The sequence below is a fragment of the Musca autumnalis genome, unplaced genomic scaffold (assembly GCF_047663935.1).
Source record: "Musca autumnalis isolate F117 unplaced genomic scaffold, ASM4766393v1 scaffold_3, whole genome shotgun sequence".
Classification (NCBI taxonomy): domain Eukaryota; kingdom Metazoa; phylum Arthropoda; class Insecta; order Diptera; family Muscidae; genus Musca; species Musca autumnalis.
The window spans coordinates 76,355,009-76,377,385 of NW_027411866.1; the positions used below are offsets into that span (position 1 = coordinate 76,355,009).

The 22,377-nt window shown below is 37.0% G+C and overlaps 1 protein-coding gene across 2 annotated transcripts in view; it reads left to right on the top strand.

Annotated features, from left to right (window-relative positions):
- Positions 1–22,377, top strand: part of LOC141396394 (uncharacterized) — a 229,678-nt gene that overhangs the window by 204,839 nt on the left and 2,462 nt on the right. The window contains exon 2 of one of the 2 annotated variants that reach the window (XM_073971832.1): positions 22,302–22,372. Coding sequence is in view for 1 of the 2 variants with exons in the window: in XM_073971831.1 (XP_073827932.1) it covers positions 22,131–22,372 (242 nt within the window). In the remaining variant the exon portion in view is untranslated. Of the gene's footprint in view, positions 1–22,036; positions 22,373–22,377 lie in introns of those variants that run through there. The other variant, XM_073971831.1, reaches the window with a different exon arrangement.

A 22,377-nucleotide genomic window follows, 5' to 3' on the forward strand; every position in this document is an offset into this window, starting at 1 on the left:
AACGAAAGCATCTCATTGTGTTGCTTTACTGGAAGAATCTTTGCCTCCTCGTGTATATGGTCCACTGAAGACTTAAGGAGGCACCCTGTTGCTGTTCTCAGTGCGGCATTCCGACAGGTTTGAATCTTTTTCCTATTCGTATCACATAATCCCTGGGACCAAACTGGCGCCACACAGCTTACTACATACCGACCTATCGCGTTATATGTGGTCAACAAGGTTTCTTTATCTGCACCCCAAGTTCTGCCGGTTATGAACTTGAGGACCTTGTTCCTACTTTTCAGTTTGTCGCAGATGTGGCTTGAAAGTAGTGTCGAATGTGACCCCTACGGCCTGTACGATTCACTTTTGCTGGCATCCTTGTCTGCCTTTCGTAGCGGGACCACCCTGCCCATTTTCCAGACTTCGGGAATAATGAGGGTTGCTAGCGACAAGTTGAGAACTTTAGTGAGATACTCCACTCCCAGCTCATCCAGCTGCTTCAGCATTACCATGGAGATTCCATCAGGACACAACGCTTTGGATGGTTTAGCGTTCCTGATGGCATTCGCAACATCATCCATTGTAAACTGTGGTGGTTCATCCTCGGCAGGGAGAGATCTGATGCCACATAATACTCTCCTCTTCGCTCTGTCACTCTCGCGGTGCTCGACAAACTGTCGATTGAAATAAAATGCGCGCGTAACTTCGTCAAACGGGACAGAGGTTCTATCTTCCTTCTTTCAAGGGTTCGAGAGTGACGTAATTGTTGCTCACAATACACTTATTCCGGCTCCAATGTTGCAACTATTCAGATGATTTAACCATTTGTTCCGCTTGTGCTCACCGACCAGCCTGTTAACTTCCAGTGTTAGCTCCCTGACTCTGGGGTCGCCTTTGCTGGTCGGGTATTCGACCAGCAGGTATATGGTGTCTCGAAACGTCCTTTTTGCTACCCGAGCATCAGAAGGTTTAAGGAGGTCTTTCAAGCGGTGATTGGTGAACTCTCTGAAACTCTGCCAATCAGCTTTCCTATGATTGACGAAGTGCGGCGTTCAGAGGTGATGAAATCGGGAGGTCTGCTGATGGAGACAACTATGAGGAGATGGGCTGACTTAGGGGACGTGATTTGTCAGACCAGCTCACACGTCTTTGACACTCTCCACTAAATCTGGTAGGGGCGTCCTCATTGACCGTGCAATACGTGGGGCTACCAATTTATTGCGGGGGAGTTTCATAATCAGACGACGAGGGAGTTTCGTAATCTGATGACGACTCACTGGGAACTGTGTCCACGTAGCATGCAGCAACATAGTCCCTGTCGTCGTCCCTCATGTGGACAAGTCCAGAGCAACCCCTTAGATGCACCCACTCCTGACATCTATTGCATCTCACCGAAGGTTGCATATGGTGATGCGAATGTGACAAACTGAGCACAAATAAATTGGTCCTGGGTTTTTCTCCGTCTCGGCACGGACCAAAAGAATCCGGAGCAGGCATTCCGGGACATGCTGCTCCCAACACAGAAAAACGAAACAAATACAAACACATGTACACTGAAGTGGCAGCCGCTGGCCGGAACGCTGATGTTGTGTGGTTCCGGGTCAACCCGGTACGGAAGAACCCAATGCCGTGGGATACAATAAGATAGTGATGCGAGTCGATGTTGTATACTGATTAAGATTCCTAAATAATTCCGACACATGTTAGCTCGCTGCCTTTAAGGGGTGTTAAAGCCAACTCCTCAGAGGACACCACAAGGAGATCATTGTTCACATGAGATGAAAGAGCAACTAGGATAAGTCATGTGGTTTGCTATATTAAAGTCGGTCAGGACCGTTTTTTGGTAACGTTCATCCCCTACGTCATCCAAGTGGCTTCAAGAACAGATGTTCTAAAATTTTAATTCAAATCACCGAAAGACCAAACTCAACATTTTCGAAGGATATATAAACGGAATATTATAACGTATTACCTACCATATAATATAGTTTTCTCCGATGTTGTTAGTCTGCAATTTCTTAGCTGGTTATAATAATTTTCCCTTAATCTTCAACGGCTTGACATTTATTCGAGGAAAATAGCAGATAATGTGTGAGTGAATTTCATTTCATAATTTAATTACTTAATTTCACGCACAATACTCCAAAGTCATCCACAGCGCCGGCAGCAGCGTTATCCACACCTTTAGAACAGTTAACTGAAATTCTATTTGCTTTGCAGTCTCTTTTGGACTCTTTGTTTACCTTTTGATGGCAGCAGGATAATCATCACCACGAGACTAAAAATGAGTTTGACTTTCATCATCACCATCATCATCGTCAGCGATGTGGCACGCATCCAATGCTAACAATGCGTAACAAATGGCTGGCGAGGACCACTCCTGTTTTTTTTTTCAAATGGGGGAGGAAAAAAAGAAATCTATTAAAAAAGCGAAGAACAAAACTGGGTGAGGCTTTATCCTCTCGGTGCAAAGGTGTTGTTTGCTACATTGCGGGCGATGGTTATGGTGATGGTTGATACAATTTCTGTCGTGTATCCTTGTGGCCACAGCAATATTTTAAGTTGTTCGTGTAAATGTGTTTGTTCACGAAGTTCAGCATCATCATCATCACCAACGTCGTCGTTTGCTAAGAAAGTTAGCAAACAAATGGTCTCAAATTGACTCATTCTAAGGTTGATGTTCGTAATGGGGGAGTTTTCTATGGCTTTTACGTCAGATAAAAAATAAGGTGTGCCATTTTGTGTGATAAATACAAGGGATGCCTTATTGTTTAGCTGCTAGGTGTACTCCCTGTGGTAGTGGCATTTAAAGATACCATAACTTGTTTTGTTATTTGGTGCTATTTTATATTCATCTTAAAATGACATTTAACATATTACATCTTAAAGGGCTTTTTGAAATTATATATCATGTTTTGAAACTTTAAACTTGTATTTCTAAAGAAAAGTGATTAGGGAAGAGGGGAGGATAAAGGAAAGACAAATTACATTTTATTTTTGTGAAGTATATATCAGTGAATTGCAGCATTATGGAATTGCAAAAGTATGGATTACCTCTGTTGTGCACTCATTACTTTTTAGTTTTTCTATTTATTTATAAAAAAACTATATCGATTGGATTTAACATGGAAACGCCCAGGACCTATTCAAATTCGCTATCGTCTTACTGAAACAGGTCAGTAGTTCCACGAAGATCTGTATCGGACAACACCTTCTGCTACCTTCCACATAACAGTTCAATATTAAACTTAAGTGGAGTTTTAAGAATGTTCGTGGATCGTTTTAAAATGTGTATCGAAATTAAACATTGTGGTCCTGTTTAAAGCAATATAATATGTGTCCATGCGTTGTGACAATTTTTTTTTTAACTTTTGGGCACTGTCGAAAAGAGTCACTGAAATTGGTCCATATTTTCACATTTAATTCTGGTAAGGGCGTCCTCATTGATCGTGCAGAATGTAGAGCTATTAATCTGTTCAGTCAGCGCTATACTCCTTCAGTCATTATCTTAGATGGAATGTCACAACTCATGATGAGCATTAAAGACCACTAAGACCAGCCGCTTATGACATTCCAAAAGCGGGCTAATGTTGGGTCTCGGCAGTTCTACACCCGACTGCTAACTTCATACATACAATGCTAGTGTCATTAGAGCTAGGCTCTAGTGAGATAGGTCTGCATTGAACAGACTGGTGCAATAGGAAAGCTAAAGCTAAATCAAGTTTGAAGATGGACTATACAATTCACAAAAGTTTAACATTTTCTCATTAGTGCTGTTTAAGAACTGTTCGTGTTTTTATAATCTCCGCCATAGTATCGAGGGTATATTAACTTTGTTTTTTTGTTTGTAATGCATTGAAGTAATAACTCTGAGTCGATATAGCCCTGTCCGTCTGTTCTTCTGTTGTAATCACTTTTAGTGTCCACAATAATTGAACTAGAACTCTCTATTTTGTTGCAATATTTTTGCCACAGGCAGGTCAAGTTCAAAGATGAGCTATATCGGCCCATGTTTTGATGTAGCCTCCATATAACGGTGCCTCCCGGTTTTCCGTATTTTTTTAACCAAACTAGCTGTAATTTGGCATTGAAGGTTCTTAGTGGTCACAACATATCTCCACCAGTAATTGTCTGTATAAATTTATGTTTTTGGTACAAAACTTCTCCACCAAAAATCGTCAACATAGTTCCATTATATAACAGTACCTCCCGATTTTCGGTATTTCGAGGATTTTAGCTAAAATTTTTAGCCGAACTAGCTGTAATTTGACTTTTGAGGTTCTTAGTGGTGACAAAACTTCTTCACTAAAAATAGTCAGCATTATTCCATTTTTAGTATAGCCCCCATATAACTGTACCTCCAAATTTTCGGTACGTTGCACAGTGCGAAATTTGGGAAGTTTAGTGGAACTTTAAGGGATTTTCAAAGAAATGAAATTAATTAAACTTTTATTGAATTCGTTAGCTAAGTACTCCACTGCAAATGGTCCATACTCAGTTTGCCGATTTACTCCACGAAACGACTTAAAAATGCACTTAAAGCTGAACTTTTGTTAAATATTTTTTTTGTAAGAAATGTATTTTTGATTCATTAAAAAAATGGAGTGGCGCGGACAAATGGTAAGTCAGTATGCCATGATTTATTTTTCTTAATATTTTACAAAAAAATTATGATATTTTACACTTTAAACAAATGCAAAAAATCCTTATTATTTTCGTGCAATTTTAGTCGGAAAGAAGTGATTTTTATAAGTTTTCAAAATTATAATTTTTTATTTTCCCTGGACATTTCAAATGTGAGTTCCGTACATTCACGTATTGAGATATATATAATCTGAAAGATTGGATTCAAGATTTTCTAAAAAAACTCCGGTAATTTCATTCTTTTGCATTTTGCAAAAGTGGAAGGTAAACGCGACAATGAACGCCATTGTTGACTGTGTTTTGAAGAAATGGACTCACTAACAATGATAATTTCTGTAAAATTAAGAAACCTCTCGCAATTTTTCACAGTTTTGACCTCTAAATATTGGCGATTTACATATAGTGCAACATTTTTAGATGCTGCGGTGCATATACCAAAATACGTTAAAAATTGTAATGAATTGCAGACCTGAACTTGATCAGAAAGACATTATTAATAAAATTAATGGTGCAGTCCTGCTGAATGGTCCAATAAACATTATAGATACAAATGAAAACAATAAATATTGACATTTTACTCCTTAATAGATGTGTAGGGTTGTGGGGCTTCACCCAGAAGTGGACCTATGTTGACAGCTTTTGTGTGAGGAGGTTTTTTTTTTCTTTAACCTTTAAAATACCCAATATGAGGGAATCCGGCATGTGGGGCCTATTCCAAAACGCGAACCTATATTGAAAATATTTTGTACATAAGTTTTCTATCCGCTGAAATCTCAATATGTATACCAATTTGCATCAAAATCGATTGAAAAATGAATGTAAAACGTAAAAACGGCAGCCACCGTTACATGAGCGCTACAGGAAACCGCGGGCCCAATTTGAGCCCCACACTGTCCACTAATATAAGAAACATTTGTGCAAAATTTTAGGAATCTACACCTTTTCCTTTAAAAGTTATTAGCAAAGTTCCGCTAAAGTGTTCGTATTTTGCGCTGTGGGTTGAGGTTTTTAGCTATAATTTGTAACCGAACTATCTGTAATTTTACATTCTCTGTGGTCACGACAGTTATCAACCAAAAATCACCAATATAGAGGTCCATGTTTTAATATAGCCCCCATATAACGGTACCTCCTGATTTTCGGTATTTTGAGGTCTTTAGCTTAATTTTTACCGAACTAGCTCTAATTTGACATTTGAGGTTCTCAATGGTCACAAAACTTCTTCACAAAGAATCGTGAACATAGGTCCATATTTTGGTATAGCCCCCATATAACGGTACCTCCCAATTTTCAGTATTTTGAGGATTTTAGCTAAATTTTTAACCGAACTAGCTGTAATTTGACATGTGAGGTTCTCAGTGGTGACGAAACTACTTCAATAAAAATAGTCAGAATAGATCCATGTTTTGGTATAGCCCCCATATAACAGTATCTCCCGATTTTCGGTATCCTGAGGGTTTTAGCTAAAATGTTTAACCGAACTAGCTTTAATTTGACATTTGAGGTTCTCAATGGTTAAAAAATTCTTCACTAAAATCGTCAACATAGGTCCTTGTTTTGGTGTAGCCCCCATATAGCTGTACCTCCGGATTTTCGGTATTTTGAGGATTTTAGCTAAAATATTTAAGCGAACTTACTGTAATTTGACGTTTTAGGTTCTCAGTGCACAGTGGTCGCTGCCATTGGCCAAAATTAAAAAAAATGAAAGTCCAATTTTTGGTACCAAATGTGTTCATATTTACCCCTAACATGTTAAATTTCTCTAAAATAAATTTGTTAGGGATTAGTTCTTACTGTACTCCTTGAGAATACCAGCAAAAAAGACAAATTTTAACAGGTTGGATTTCGAGGTGAATTTAATGCAAAAGTTAGGGGAAAGTAAAATATTAATATCAAACTAAATTAACTCTATATTGACCAAATTTAATTCGCATATTGAAAAACAATGTATTAACCTGATTTTTATGTAGTTTTTTGTTTGTTAATTTTTGGGATTCATTATTGAATACGCGTGTTGACGGAAGGACTTTTGTAATGTAATTTTTCAGTCTAACTAAATTTCATGTTAAGTTTTAGTTATGTTCCCCCTCTTTCCCCTCAACGAATTTTTTTTAAAAGATGAGTGTTAGTCTAAATATTCTATTTTCAAAATATCAGCTGCATCTTTTTGCACCTTTGGAACTTGTTCACAATATACCAAGGGTACCTTTCAGGGTGTTTTTGTCATTTTTTCAAATGTTCAGGTGATATATTTCAGTTTTTTAAATATATTGAAGAGACATTGTGCGGTTATATTATATGAAGGATACGTCAAAATGTAGTCCTCAATGTAAAATTTGGAAAATCAGCCATTTTGATTGATTATTACGGCTAGAACACTAAAACTACCGAATATTGGGCGATACCTATTTATGGGGACAACATCAAAGGGACCTACATTAATCGACAATTTTCTGGGGGTAACCTACCCCCAGGAAAGATTAAGTGGCATTTGGCCATTTCGAATTAATAACTTATATAAAATCTTCAAAATTCCGAAAATCGGGCGGTACCATTATATGTGGACCCTATCAAAACGTGGACCCAATTCAAATATTTTTTGCATGAAGGTTTTCTAACAGGGAATAGCCATATCCAGATTGTAGCCAATTTCATTGAAAGATGTGGTCAAGACCCCCAAAATGCCAGAAATCAGGGGGTATCGTTCTATGGGGGCTATACCTAAATTTGGACCTATGTTGAATTTTTTTTGCTTCGTTTTATTTGTGTTGCTAAACTAGCCTTTACTGAAATTTTCGTGTTGATATCTGCTCAGGAAGTATTTTTGGCCGCTCTTCCCATACAAGTTCGACCACAGTGCAGTGGTGACGAAACTTCTTCACTAAAAATCGTCAACATAGATCCATGTTTTGGTATAGTTCCCATATAACGGTACCTCCACATGTTTGGTATTTTGAGGGTTTTAGTTAGCTACATTTTTGGACGGAATTACCACATAACGGCTCATTCTGATTTTCGGTACGTTGAGGTTTTTAGCTAGAATTTTTAACCGAACTAGCTGTAATTTTACATTCTCTGTGGTTACGACAGTTATCAACCAAAAATCACCAATATACTTCCATGTTTTAATATAGCCCCCATATAACGGTACCTCCCGATTTTCTGTATTTTGAGGACTATCTGTAATATGACATTTGAGGTTAGAAAATTTTTCCATTAAAAATTGTAAGTCCATTTGATTGAATACATTTTTATACCCTACACCACTATGTGGGGAGGGTATTATAAGTTGGTTTTGGCCATAAAGTTTGTAACGCATCGAAATAATGGTCATAGACCCATACATATGTATACCAAAATGAATGTCTCGACTATGGCTATGTGTGTCCGTCCGTCTGTCCATCTAAACCTTGGAATCACGCTACAGGTCGCAATTTTAATCAGAATGTTACCAAATTTTGGTTGTTGATGAAGGTCCCGGAGGAGAAGAAGCCTTTTAGTGATGGTCGGAAAATATTCAAGGGCCGGAATGGGAAAAAAACGTATTTGGAGAAAAATTCAAAATTTTATTTCAAAGCAAATATCTCCGCTTCTATATGGGGTATATCAGAAGCAATACCTGCTAATGAAAGTAGAAAATATCACCTTTTCAAAGATATAACGGATGTTGTCGTAGGTTGTCAAACAACGAAGATATCGCAATAGGCGCTAATAGAACCCAAATTTTCATTTTTGCGATTTTAATAATACTGACGAATATCACAGCTTTGGTTGGAGTCCTTCCAAAAACAAAGTCTGACTATGAAAGTTGAAAATCCCATCTTTACAATGATGCAAAGTAGGTTGGCATAGGTGGCCAAATGACGGAGATATCGCAATAGACGGTAATACATCCCATCTTACCATTTTTTGTAATCACGCTACAGGTCGCAATTTTGATCGGATCACCTATTGATTTTGGTGATGGTCGAGTAATATTCAAGGTCCGGAATGGTCAAAAAACTTTATTTCAAAGCGAATATCTCCGTTTCTATAAAGGGTATATCAAAAGCAAAATCTGCTAATGTAAGTAGAAAATATCACCTTTACAACGCTGTAAAGTAGGTTTTCGTAGAGGATTAAGCAACGGCGATATCGCAATAGTCGGTTATGCATCCAATTTTTCCATTTTTTTTAAATCACAATACATACAGTAGGGCTATAACCAAAAAAATACCACCACATAGCCGTGTAGAGCATGAAAAACTATTATGAAATGTGGTGTCAATTTTTCTCTACCGCGAAAAAAGTTTCCGCACCAAATGCATTGAAGTTCTGTAATGCATTTTTTAATTTTATCTGTGATAACAACATATTTGCTTTTCATTAAAATTTTTATTTTTTTGTAATCTAATTTAAAATCATTATCAAAGCGTTCTGGACTAATTTGTTCTAAAATCGCGCCATTTCGGACCATATTAAGATTTTTTGACACTATTGCAATTTTTTGTTTTTCTTTATAAACTCGTGAATTTTATGTTTCTATTTTTTTCACATATCGGACCAGGGAATATGGGGTCATTTGCAACGAATTCGCGAAAGTTACAGGCTGTTTTTGTTGACTTTGCTTGTGAGAATCGTATTGGTTTTCTACAAAAATACAACACCAGTACCATGTGGGAAATTTTGTCCTAATAATGAAAACGCGTTTCTAAGATCGATTCGGTGAAAAAGTCTCCGCACCAACTTTGATTACTAAAACCCTTTTGATGCTTTTTCTACTTATAATTTTAAATTTGCTTTGTTTGAATAAATATTTATAGAAAAAAATACAATTCTCACAGGCAAAGTCAACAAAAACAGCCTGTAACTTTCACGATTTAGTTGCAAATGACTCCATATTCTCTTGTCCGATAGGTTAAAAAAATATAAACATAAAATTCACGAGTTTATAAAGAAAAACCAAAAATTGCAATAGTGTCAAAAAATCTTAATATGGTCCGAAATGGCGCGATTTTAGAACAAATTGGTCCAGAACGCTTTGATAATGATTTTAAATTAGATTACAAAAAAATAAAAATTTTAATGAAAGGCAAATATGTTGTTATCACAGATAAAATTAAAAAATGCATTACAGAACTTCAATGCATTTGGTGCGGAAACTTTTTTCGCGGTAGAGAAAAAATTACACCTTATTTCATAATAGTTTTTCATGCTCTACACGGCTATGTGGTGGTATTTTTGATATTTGCAAAAAAGTGCAAAAAGTTATATCCCTAACATACAGGTCGCAATTTGGATCGCCATGAAATTTTGAGAGTTGATACGGTTCCCACAGAGGAAGAATCCCTATGTTTGGTGATGGTCAGATAATATTCAGGGGTCGGAATGGGCAAAATACTTATGTTGGGAAAATTCAACGTCTTATTCTTATGCGAATATATCAGCTTCTAGTAGGAGTATTCCAACGGCAAAGCCTGTAAATGGATTAAAGTAAAATAGGCAGGTGAAGGTGGTCAAACAATGGAGCTATCACAATAGTCGTTAATGCATTCAATTTTTCCATTTTTTGTAATCACGCTACAGGTTGCAATTTTGATCGTATCGTCAGGGAATTTTGTTGGTTAATGGGGGACCCAGAGAGGAATGAGCATATTGAGTTTGGTGGTAGTCAGATAATGTTCCGTAAAAGAAATGTTTACCAGTGAAAATCATATGCATAGGGGTAGTGGTGTAGGGTATCACATAGTCGGCTCCGTCCCGACTATAGCCTTTGCTCACTTGTTTAGATTAGATTAGATAATTTAGGCATCTGGGTATCCGTGGTCGAAAAATGTAGGGTATAACAAGTAATTATTTAATTTTAGGTCAGAATATGGTAGAGGGTATTAAAAGTTCGGCCCGGTAGACCTTAATGTTTGCTTTACTTGTTAAAAATACTGCAGCAAATTCAGTTCTATGACAGTATAAAAACATTTTCTATTTCCAATACCTTCAAATCTTTGTCAATCTAATCGTTTCACTCTGTTGATATTTGCATCACATCATTCCATAACTGTTTAAATTAATTTTTCGCACATTATATATTAAATTTAAATTTTATAACTTATATCCAATTCCCTTTGCTTTGTTTTGAATGCTATATCCACACAATTGACAAAATAGATTGCTCACCTGAATAAATATTGTCGGCGGCAAATATTACAAAGGCAAGGAAATCGAAAGTGACGTTTTACCAGTTATAGCGTCATTTATTCATGTTAAGTGTATCTGACTGCGATTATCGAGTGGCGGGAGGGGTCAAGTATTCATTATTTCATTGTTAATGGTGGAAAAACAAACGTGGTAGACGACAGACAATATACGAGTATTGTACAACAACAAAACACAGAAAAATAAAAGCGAAAAACGTAAAATATTCGCACATTTATAATATTGGATATTAAGGTGGGTGGTGGGGAGATATGTTGTTGAGATATGACATTTCATGGTTACTGCAATAAGTCTGATATTTTTGAAAGACTCACTTATTTAGCTAGGTATTGTTTAAATAACATCCAAGATTAATAACCAATACATTTCGATTTTCGATCGATAACTCTATTTTAATGTTTTCTTGAATTTCACGGATAAAAGGAAGTCTTTTGTCCAGTTTCAATGAGATATCTACCAAACTTCTGTTATTGAAACATCTTAAAAAACATTTTATATCCTATATGTGCTTTGGAAAATACTCTTGTTAACCCCCACCCTTCCTAAGCTGCTTTTAATTAACTTTACTTTTTCCTTTAAAAACCATTTCCCCTTTTTAGAAATTGCCAATATTTTTATTCTTTGCCCACTCTATTATATGCAAACACACATATGAATGCACTCGCGCCAATTAAATAAACAATTTTGTATTTGAGTAGCATTTTTAAAGCGCGCCTTTTCTTGAATTCTCACAAAGCAAAATACTTGGCTAATAACTGTAATTACCAACACGTTATAAATGCTAACACACACAATAATGTCTCTACCCCCCTCTACTCCTTTAGTTCCAAAAACAACGAATAGCAACATTTTGAATCGAAAAAAGCTTCTGTTTCTGCTTCTACAAACAGATGAAGACAAATCATCAGCTGTTGATGGAACTGAACAAAAAACTACAGAGGGAAATGCTACAACAGTTAATAAAAATTATTTAATATTTTGTAATAATACTCTGTTGTGGTTTTCTAATTTTTGAGAGGTAACCATAAATCTTTTATATTACTTGTAGTGTTACACAAATCTTTGCACAGTGGAATGAGATAATAATAGTAAGTTTTTTTAAAGAATCTAAATGATATTTTAGTATAACCTCCATCACAATATGGAGGGTATAATTAAATTTGTCATTCCATTTGTAACACATCGAAATCGTCATCGAAGACCCTGTAAAGTATATATATTCTTGATCAGCGTAAAATTCTAAGTCGATATAACCATGTCTGTCTTTCCGTCCGTCTGTTGATATCAAGATAAAGCAAATCAAGATACATTTTTAAGATAGAGCTTTGTAATTTGGTATAGAAATTTATATTATGTACTACTAGGTTGTTTAGTATTGCAAATGGGCTATATAGGTCCACGTGTTGATATAACCCCCATAGAACGGTACCACCCGATTTTCGGTATTTTTAAAGTTTGATACTTAGTCTTCGGTAGGGGTATAAAACTCTCCCCCAGAAATGTTTCCGTATAGGTCCACACCTTCCGATTTGTGGTATTTTGAAGGCTGTGGCCACAATAACCCACCGAAATGGCTGACATTTGGTATTTCGTCTTCATTTGGGATATAAAACTTTAAACGAATCTCATATCGTCGGGATAGGTCCATGCATTCATATAGCCTCTATAGAACGGTACCCCTCGATTTTCGGTATTTTGAAGGTTGTAGCCTCAATATTCCTCCGAAATGGCTGAAATTTGGAATTTAGTCTTCCTTGGGGGTATTCAACTTTCTTCCCTACATTTTCGGTACAGGTCGACGCCTTCATATAGCCCCCATAGAAAGGTACCTACCAATTTTCGATATTTTGAAGGTTGTGGCCTCAATGGCTAAAGAACGGCAGATTCGAATATGCGCCCAGGTTATTTTATAGACAATTTGTCGAACCACCACAATATATAATAGATGATGTTGCGAATGCAAAATCATCCAAAGCGTTAGGACCTGATGAAACTTCCAAGGTAATCCTAAACAAGTAAGAACGGCGTTAAGTTCGGCCGGGTCGAACTTGTTATACCCTCCACCACAAGTTGTATTGAAGTAAAATGGAATAATTAGTTTCCTTTCGTGTATGAAGAAGACTTAATACTAAATTTCAGCAATTTCGGTAAAACATTGTGAGGCACAATTCTATGGGGGCTATTTCAAAACGTCGATCTATACCGACAAATTTCTGACGGAAAGTTTTTAGGCTCAAAGAAGACTAAATACCAAATTTCCTATATTTCGGTAAGAGAATGTGGCTAAAACTTAAAAAATACCGAAAATCAAGAAGTACGCTTCTATGGGGATAGAGAAAGACGTGGACCTATACTGATAATACTCTTCTGGAATATTTTATAACACTTGGAAGACGAAATAACGAACTTCAGCCATTTCGGTCGGGAGGTACCGTTCTATGGGGGCTATATCGAAACGTGGACCTATACCGACGAATTTTAGTCAGAAATGGGGCAATATGAAAGCGTGGACCTGTGCAGACAAATTTAAAGGGGATGTTTGAATACCCCCAACGAAGTCTAAATACCAAATTGCAGCCATTTCGGTGGAATATTGAGGGCACAACGTTCAAAATACCGAAAATCGGGAGGTACCGTTCTATGGGGGCTATATGAAGGCATGGACCGATACCGACAATGTTCTGGGGGAAAGTTTTATACCACCAACGTAGACTAAGTTCCAAATTTCAGCCATTTTGGTAGGATAATGAAGCTAAAACCTTCGAAATACCGAAAATCGGGAGGTACCGTTCTATGGGGGCTATATGAACTTGTGGACCGATACCGACAAAATTCTGGGGCAAAGTTTTACACCCCTAAAGAAGACTACGTACCAAATTTCAGCCATTTTGGTAGGATAATGAAGCTAAAACCTTCAAAATACCGAAAATCGGGAGGTACCGTTCTATGGGGGCTATATGAAGTTGTGGACCGATACCGACAAAATTCTGGGGCAAAGTTTTATACCCCTAAAGAAGACTACGTACCAAATTTCAGCCATTTTGGTAGGGTAATGAAGCTAAAACCTTAAAAATACCGAAAATCGGAAGGTACCGTTCTATGGGGGCTATATGAAGGTGTGGACCGATGCCGACCAAATTCTGGGGGAAAGTTTTATACCCCTAAGTAAGACTTTGTACCAAATTTCAGCCATTTTGGTAGGATTATGAAGCTAACACCTTAAAAATACCGAAAATCGGGAGGTACCGTTCTATGGGGGCTATATCAAAACGTGGACCGATATATCCCATTTTCAATACCAACCATCCTGCAAGTAATAAAAACTTCTGTACCAATTTGTGACTCTCTATCTTTAAAATTACGAGCTGTATCTTGATTTCAACAGACAGACAGACGGACGGACGGACGGACAGACGGACATGGTCAAATCGACATAGAATTTTATGCTGATCAATAATATATATACTTTATAGGGTCTCCGACGAATATTTCGATGTGTTACAAACGGAATGACAAATTTAATTATACCCTCCATATGGTGGAGGGTATAAAAATGGATGAGCCTGAGGTTGAGTATCTCACCGAAGTTATCAACCTGTTGCTAGCCATTCACATCGTACCCGTAGTCTTAAAAATGGGCAGGGTAGTCAGACCGAGTTAGCTTTTGTCGCCCGTAGCAAAGACTCGTGAGGTTTTACTCCTCCCCAGTATCAGAAATAGAAAAACAGCACAGCTCTACATCAACGCTGCACACCAGCTCCACACATATTAGTCTAGGAGGGAGGACAGTGTTGGTGGAGCTCGTCTTATCAAAAACCGTTGATACTGTCAAGCACTCCAAACTCTTTGAGGACATTGAGCAGATTCGTCTAAACTTGAAACGTTAGATAATCAATTATATGTATGTGTGGACGCCAGTCGTACGTGGAATTCAGGAACAAGAAGTCCAAGCCCCGTAGAGTAAACTAGGGAGTTTTCCAAGGAGGGGTGATATCTCCGGAACTGTTTAACCTCTACCTCTACTGTATTCTACACCTTCCAGACGGCATTGAGATTGTAATGTATGCTGATGATTGCACGATCTTGGCTTTAGGCACTTTTCCTGATGTCATTTGTGAAAGGCTGAACACATACTTTACTGATCTTACCACATTTTCTACGCGAGGAATATGCAAATATACGCCACAAAATCTACGGCCACTCTGTTCACCAAACGGACTTCGGACAAAGCTGTCAAAATTTCGGGACTTCATAATGACATGTTCTTTTGGTAGTATTTGCTCGGGTGTTACTTTGAGAGCCATCCAAATGACCATATGGACGATGATCTAGAAAGGGAGGTCCAACGGTGCAAGAGAGAACTCCTAGATCAGAAAGCCCTGAATGGCATTCACAGCGATACAGATGCGATATTCAACTATCGTGTGAATGCGGTCCTTGGAGTACATCCCCCATCTATCGCAGCTGAGGAGCATTAGCTTCTCCAAAAAACTATGGTAGTATGCAGCCATCTAAATTCCTAAAAGGCAGGCCCGCACGATTCACTCCATCTTTTCAACTACCCTGTCAAACCTACTCAACTTATTTCAGTAGTTTTGTGGTTACATACGATGGAAGCAGTCACATCCCTAGAACTGGAGATAGACCCGCCCAAAGCCAGGTAAGGAGAAATGCTGATCCCAATGGTCATCCATCCAATCACCAAACGAACATCAGTATAATTAAAATACACGAGAGAGAGAGAGAGAGAGTTCCAAGCTGCCGGTCTTTCTTTTAGACAGCCCATCAATGGTATACTTGAAAACGAGTGAATAACGTAGAAATCGGCACTCCTGACAGACTATAGTCTGTCTTTCCGCAATCAGTCAACACCATCGTGGAAAGGATTGCAAATCACATGTCTACGGATTTTTTTTCGATAAATGATGGGGCTCTATGGCATGATGACGGGTTACCTGATCCAGAGATGGTCGGATCATCTATTCCAAGGCGGATATCGCTAATGAAAGCAGTAGACATCGTCATTCTTTTTCTCACTGTCCTGTTTAAAAACAGCCTTGAAAGAAGCACTAGCGGTACTAATCCTGAAGCCTGTGTGGAAGCCAATTTCCTTAGCAGGTCGTCGAGACAACGGTGATTCTGATTTTGAATTTTAAGATAAACACTCAACAACCCATTTAGTAACAGCCTTCTCCGCTTACGTAACCGAGGGACTTAAAACGAAAATGAGGACCTTCGATACGTTATGGCAGCACGGCATTTTAAACATAAAATACAATCATTTGGATTCGACAGGCAAACATGTCGCGTGTTGGCGAGGTTTGGAGACTCGAGCCTTTCGCGTGAGAGTTGACGATAAGATGTCAGAGCAACTCCCGGCCAAGGTAGGAGAGCCTCGACTGCATTTAATATACCGATGATGCACTGCTGGCGCTACAAGGTCGCTTTTGAATCAATGTAGAGAGAAAGTGGATACACTTCATAACTATTTCAACAAATGCGGACCCAAACTAAATGTTGGGAAAGTGGGTAGCGGTTGTTTCCAAGGGCAATCCCAAGTTCACAGCGTAGATCTTCCGAAGATACATTCTCACCATCAAAGTTGGTGATGAGATAATTGGATTATCAGACAGAACGAAGTACCAGAGCACGGTAGAACACATTAAGGTTAGCAAAAATTAGGTCCATTGTGAGAGTGGCGGGTGAAAGTAGAGGGTGAATTAGAAGAATTTGTTCTACAGTGTTATCTTACATGACAAAATTCGACTTATGCAGTCACATGAACTACATGTTGGAGAAAGCCAAAAATATGAACATTCTTTTCAAACGGTTCACTTAATGAAGTTGGGATTTTCGTTTTTGTTTACATTGTTTCACACCATAGAAAACTCAAACATTTTATTAAAATAAATCTTAAGACATTAAACCACTGTACAATCTTAAAAAAAACAAATAAACTGCAATTGATATTACATTGAATGGCATCACACTTCTGATAACCTCTCTCCCCCACTCTATAGAAACATAAATATTACCCAAAAAATTCAAAAGTTAACACATCACAAAGCGTAACTCACATCAGATACAAGCGTAATTCTGCCGGTCTAAATTTCATATCTTTTTTGGATGCAATTGCATCGTAAATTCCGTAACAAGGTAAAATCGTTCGCTCACTCGCCTCCATGCAATAACCATCATCCATCCAAGTTGCAACTGCAGCCAGTCAACGATAAATCATAATTGTTTACATTTGCAATGTACACAACACTTTAAAATCGAGTTGTATTGTTGCAGATTTTGTTGTTGCTGTTGTTTTTTCTTCTTCTTCAGAATGATTTTCAGCCAACCAGCAAAGACTGAAGAAACCAAGATACAATGTGCAAAAAAGCACGCTCCTCGAATCAAGACAAACAGCAGCCAGCCATTATTCGATTACACGATCAACAGACCACAATACTGATGATGATGATGACTGCACACGATCACAACAATCGAATATCGGATTGGATCATTTAACATCAGAAGCAAAAAATACATACAGTTAGTCAACTTAATTATTGCAAAACCAAAATTATTACAAAATTTTAAATAAAACATAATTTTATTGGTATAAATAAATATCATTATTAATATTTTTGTTAACAATACAATTCTTACACATGTTTATTAATATAATAAAATAAAAAGTAGCTAAATTTCACTAAACATTTTCTTAAAATTAACAAAAATGAGTACAACTCATTATTTGCACTGTCAACTAAAGAATTGCAAAATTCACAATTTTTCAGTCTTTCAAGGTATTTTTCGAAAAGTTGGTTCTATTATTTCGTATGCCCACATTTGGCATCAAAAACAGCTTGTAAACGTATCTGAATTTAATAAATAAGTTTCGGAATGTCATATTCCAATGATATTTTTAGCCATTTTTCTTTATTGCATTTTATTTAGTCCCCCAGGTTAGTGGGCGACCTATTCCCGACTTTTTCCTTGAGGTTTACCTATGAATTTTCGATGGGGTTAATATCTAGACACTGGAACGGGGTGTAAATGACTTTGGTACAGTTGTATAACATCCAAGTCCTACATAAATTAGATTCATGCTTAGGGTCGTTGTCTTGGTAGTACTCACATTGTAATTTGTTTGAATTTTCACGGCCAACAGGCCCAAATTTCTTGACGCTTTTGGTTAAATCTTTTCTTAAAACATCTAAATAAACCTCCTATGTCATTGTTTCTTCCAAAATCAGGATTTTACCAACGCCACTGCTTGGTATACAACCCCATACCATTACTGACAATTTTCCGAACTTTACGGTATGTATTAAATTTTTGTTTTCCATGAATTTCAAGGGTTTTCCCAATACCTTTTGAGTTCCATTGTGATAGTACAACATAATTTTAGTCTCATCAGAAAATATAACGCCATCCCAATACTAAAGGTGGCGTGAAAAGTTGTCTATAACAAGTCTGAATAGTCTCTATATATTGTGATTGCAGGGCAATGGTTTTGACCTAGTTACTCGTGATGAGTGCTTGTTATTATGTAGCACTTTTCTGACTTTCCCATGTGACACACTTACTCCAAAATCATTTTTAATTAGAAAAAGCAATTTTCTGGTGCTGCTTTGGGCTATTCCGTTAATTTCTTTAATCATTCTACAGTCAATTCGTGTGGTTACTATTTTGGACCTACCATGTAACGCCCTCAGTTTGAGCCTGGCTTCTTTCTTGGTGCGGTATATGATGTTTTATATACTTCTCAGCTTACGAGAGGTGATTTTAGGCATTTCTCTTTCGGATTTACCATTATAATAATTGGAATAGACTAAAAGTAGCATATTTTCCAAAACCGTTTATCTGACTTTCTCTTTTTCTGAATATACCGTCTATGTTACACACATAAAAATTAATTTATGATCAAAAATTATGGATCTACATGTCCATTCCTTAAATGCAATAAAATCGCGGGGGAAACCACACGATTTTTTTGCAAATTAATTAATTTTGCAATTATTTAGTTGACACCACAAAAACCAGGTACCCATCATTATTGAAAGAATTTCTTGTAGTAACTCATCGTTTGCAATAATATAGTTGACTAACTGTAACACTCATGGCGGTGACGAACACTCATGGCGGGTAATGTACATATATAGGGATGTATCGATTTAAATTCTATGTTATACTGATTTATACAAATGGATAGATTGATTCGACCACAGTGAAGACTTGGGAATCCGAATTACCGTGTGGATTCATACAGGGAAAAGGATGTCTTCACTTATATGTATATTGCCAAACATGACAGCACATCTAAAGAGGAACAGATTTTACCTTAAAAAATGTAAACAAATGTTCACGTTAAGTCTGACTTTGTGATGTATCATTTATTGTTGTGTCGTGTAAAAGATTTTTTATTTTGTTCTAACATCAATACTGAAAATCTATTCAATTTAAAAATCGATATAACCTTGTGCACAATTGGTGTGCATGAATGCATTTGGAATGGCTGCATACGGGCATCCATTTGCCAATTACAAATCGTTTCATAATACTTATCACGTCTGCTCGAGGTCAAACACACAGAAGCTCATTCGCCAATTGGCTTTCATATTGTCACTGAGCTCAGTAAATATGATTGTTTGAATGAGAGGAATAAATAAATCACTTCTGCGGTTTCAGTTTTTCTTTAATGATGTACGCTTCAGATTTAATATATGGAAAACTGTAAAATTGGGTCTTTTCATATTTTTTATGAAAACTGCTTTAGCGGATATATGAGAGATATGAGGGAGGGTGTCAAAATGCAGGCCGAAATTCTACTAAAGAGGAAAAGATCAAACATTATCTCAAGAAGTAAGGACTTGTCCCCGAAAAGCATGTACCGTCGTAATGGGAAAAGAGAATACAATTTGTTACAACGGAAATCAAAAGGATTCGTTTAGACCGAGTCGGCTGATCCATTCGAGGGTATCGTGCGCTCCAGCCGCTACACATGGTGTCATAGGGGTTTTTACAGCTATCGGACCATTTTTTCAGAAGTAATGGGCGCAGCAAATGCAAATTGCTACAAAAAGAACCAAAATGATCCGAGAGCAGGCCTTAAACTGCACTTTTCCCAATTTTTGTGTGGGAGGTACTCGAAGGAGTGAACCTCTATAGTCCATGTTCGAGCCTGATCCATGCTCCGTATGGATATTACGATATGAATAGTAAGGTCCAAATCGGTTACTGCCGTTGAGAGTTGTCGTGCGCACCAATTAACCGAAAAGTTTTGAACTTCAGTGGACCGATATGGCTTATCTGCGAACTTAAAATAAGTTTGTACACAATATTACGAAGGCCAAACTTTGGACCGAATCGGCAGATCCGTTCGAGAGTTATATTGCACTCCAACCATTACACACGGTGTCATAGGGTTTTTTTTGCAACTTTCTGGCTATTTTCTCAGGAAGTATGGAAGTATGAAATTTGTACCGTCGTATGGGGGCAGCGAATTCAAGTTGCTACAACAAAAATCAAAGCGATTCGAGATCAGGTCCTAAACTTAACTTTTCCGAAATTTTGTGTGGGAGGTAACGAAAGGAGTAGACTGATTAAGTCCATATTGGAACCTTATCTAAGTCTGGTAGAAATTTCACGGTTACTACCTTAAAAGTTATCATGCGCATAAAATTTCCGACAATTTTTGAACTTTTGTGGGGGAGGTACCGGAAGGAGTGGACCCATATAATCCATCTTCGAACTTCAACTAAGTTTGGACAAAATATTACGAAAGCCAAATTTTGGATCGAATCGGTTGATCCGTTCGAGAGTTATCGGAGCGCACGATAGCCGGCCAGACGGACAGACAGATGGACGAACAGGGCTAAATCAACTCCAAATTGTCTGAAACGGATTTCGTCAAAACATATTTGGGGTCTAAAACCATTATTTCGATGAGGCACATTTTGCCCGTTTGAAAGTGTATATACCCTCGTTAGCATAAATGCTGAGGGTACACGCAGAAAAATATATGTATGTTAGAAATATGTTTGGGTCCAAAAAAATATTTGTTTGAGACTGGTTGCAAACAAATATATGTTTGGATCAAAACATAATTTGTTTTTGTCCAAACAAATATATGTTTGCAACAATTTGTAACATATCTCAATTTTATTTGTTAGGGTACCAACATATTTTTTACGTTAGAACATATTTTTATGGGTGGAGAGAGGATTTTTGTCAAAGAGAGTAACAACAGGGCTCTCGCGGTTGCGGAATGCTGTTTTATAACAAAGAGCTGTGTTTATGGCGGTGATGTTCAACATATTTTGTGCATTAGTCTCTCTGAGCGAGTCTTTCCTTTGCTAAACCACGATAGATGAGAATAAAGAGAACATATGTTGTTGTTGCAGTAACGTTAACGTATATGGGTGATCTTGGCTGGTGTGTGGTGTAATAGGAGACGCAGAAGCTTCGGCCAACCACAAATGTTCGTGCTTTGTTGTTGTTAACCAACGTAGCAAGCGAAGAGGAAAAGACAAAAATTAATTATGTTGTTCTTTTTTTCAGTTGTCTAAATAAAATCGTTGAGTAAACACGGTAATATGAGTGAATAAATCAGTGTTTTCTTAAAGAAATGGTGCTTTTTAGTAAATTAAGTGCCCAATACATTTTATAATTTGACATTTTATAATTGAATCAAAAAGGTAAATGGAAATATTTTATTGGACAAGGAAATCGCATTTATATTGGTAATTACATCAATACATTTTTCATATACATACATATGTATGTTTGAAATATGGATGAACCTATTTATTACATTTATAATCATTTAATTCCAGATGCCGATATCCCACTGATGATTTCAACTTTTAGGAAATTGTGTTTTATTTCACAACTAAAGAGAAGCGTTCATCGATGTTTCTATATACTTATTTCTTTTTAAAAGTGTAACTTTTTATAAATTATTTCATTCCGTTTTTCTTTTATTAAAGTCTGTTATGTATTTCTTTGGAATTTTTTATGTACCTATGTGTCTGTTGTTGCTTATTTCCAAGCGTTTCAATAAACAACCACCATTTTTTATAAATGTGTGTATATGTTACCATGGCATAATAAGAAAGGTAAAGTCAGGCAAACATATGATTACAATTTTTTTAAAAATTTGTCTTTGACAACACTCAACTTTCAAATGAAATGAAAACATGCAATTGTCAAATGTGGCAAATAGTATTTATGTATACATACTTTTATGACAGTTACCTTTAAAATTAATTTGAATTTACAAATTGTGATTTCAAACGAAATATTTTCAATTTTTCAAAATGAGATCCTGCTTTCTGTGTGAAAAAAAGGACTGTGGAAGAAATAGTTCCTTCTTCCACATCCCAACAGATGAGGTAATGCGCTTGAAGTGGTCAGAAGCATGTGGGATTAATTTCAGTGGTAAAGAATTTATATGCGGAGACCACTTTTTGCCATCTGATATTTTAAAGATTTCCAGAGGATGTTATTTATTACCAACTGCCGTACCATTTGTTGTTACATCCGGATATGACGTGCTTGAGTAAG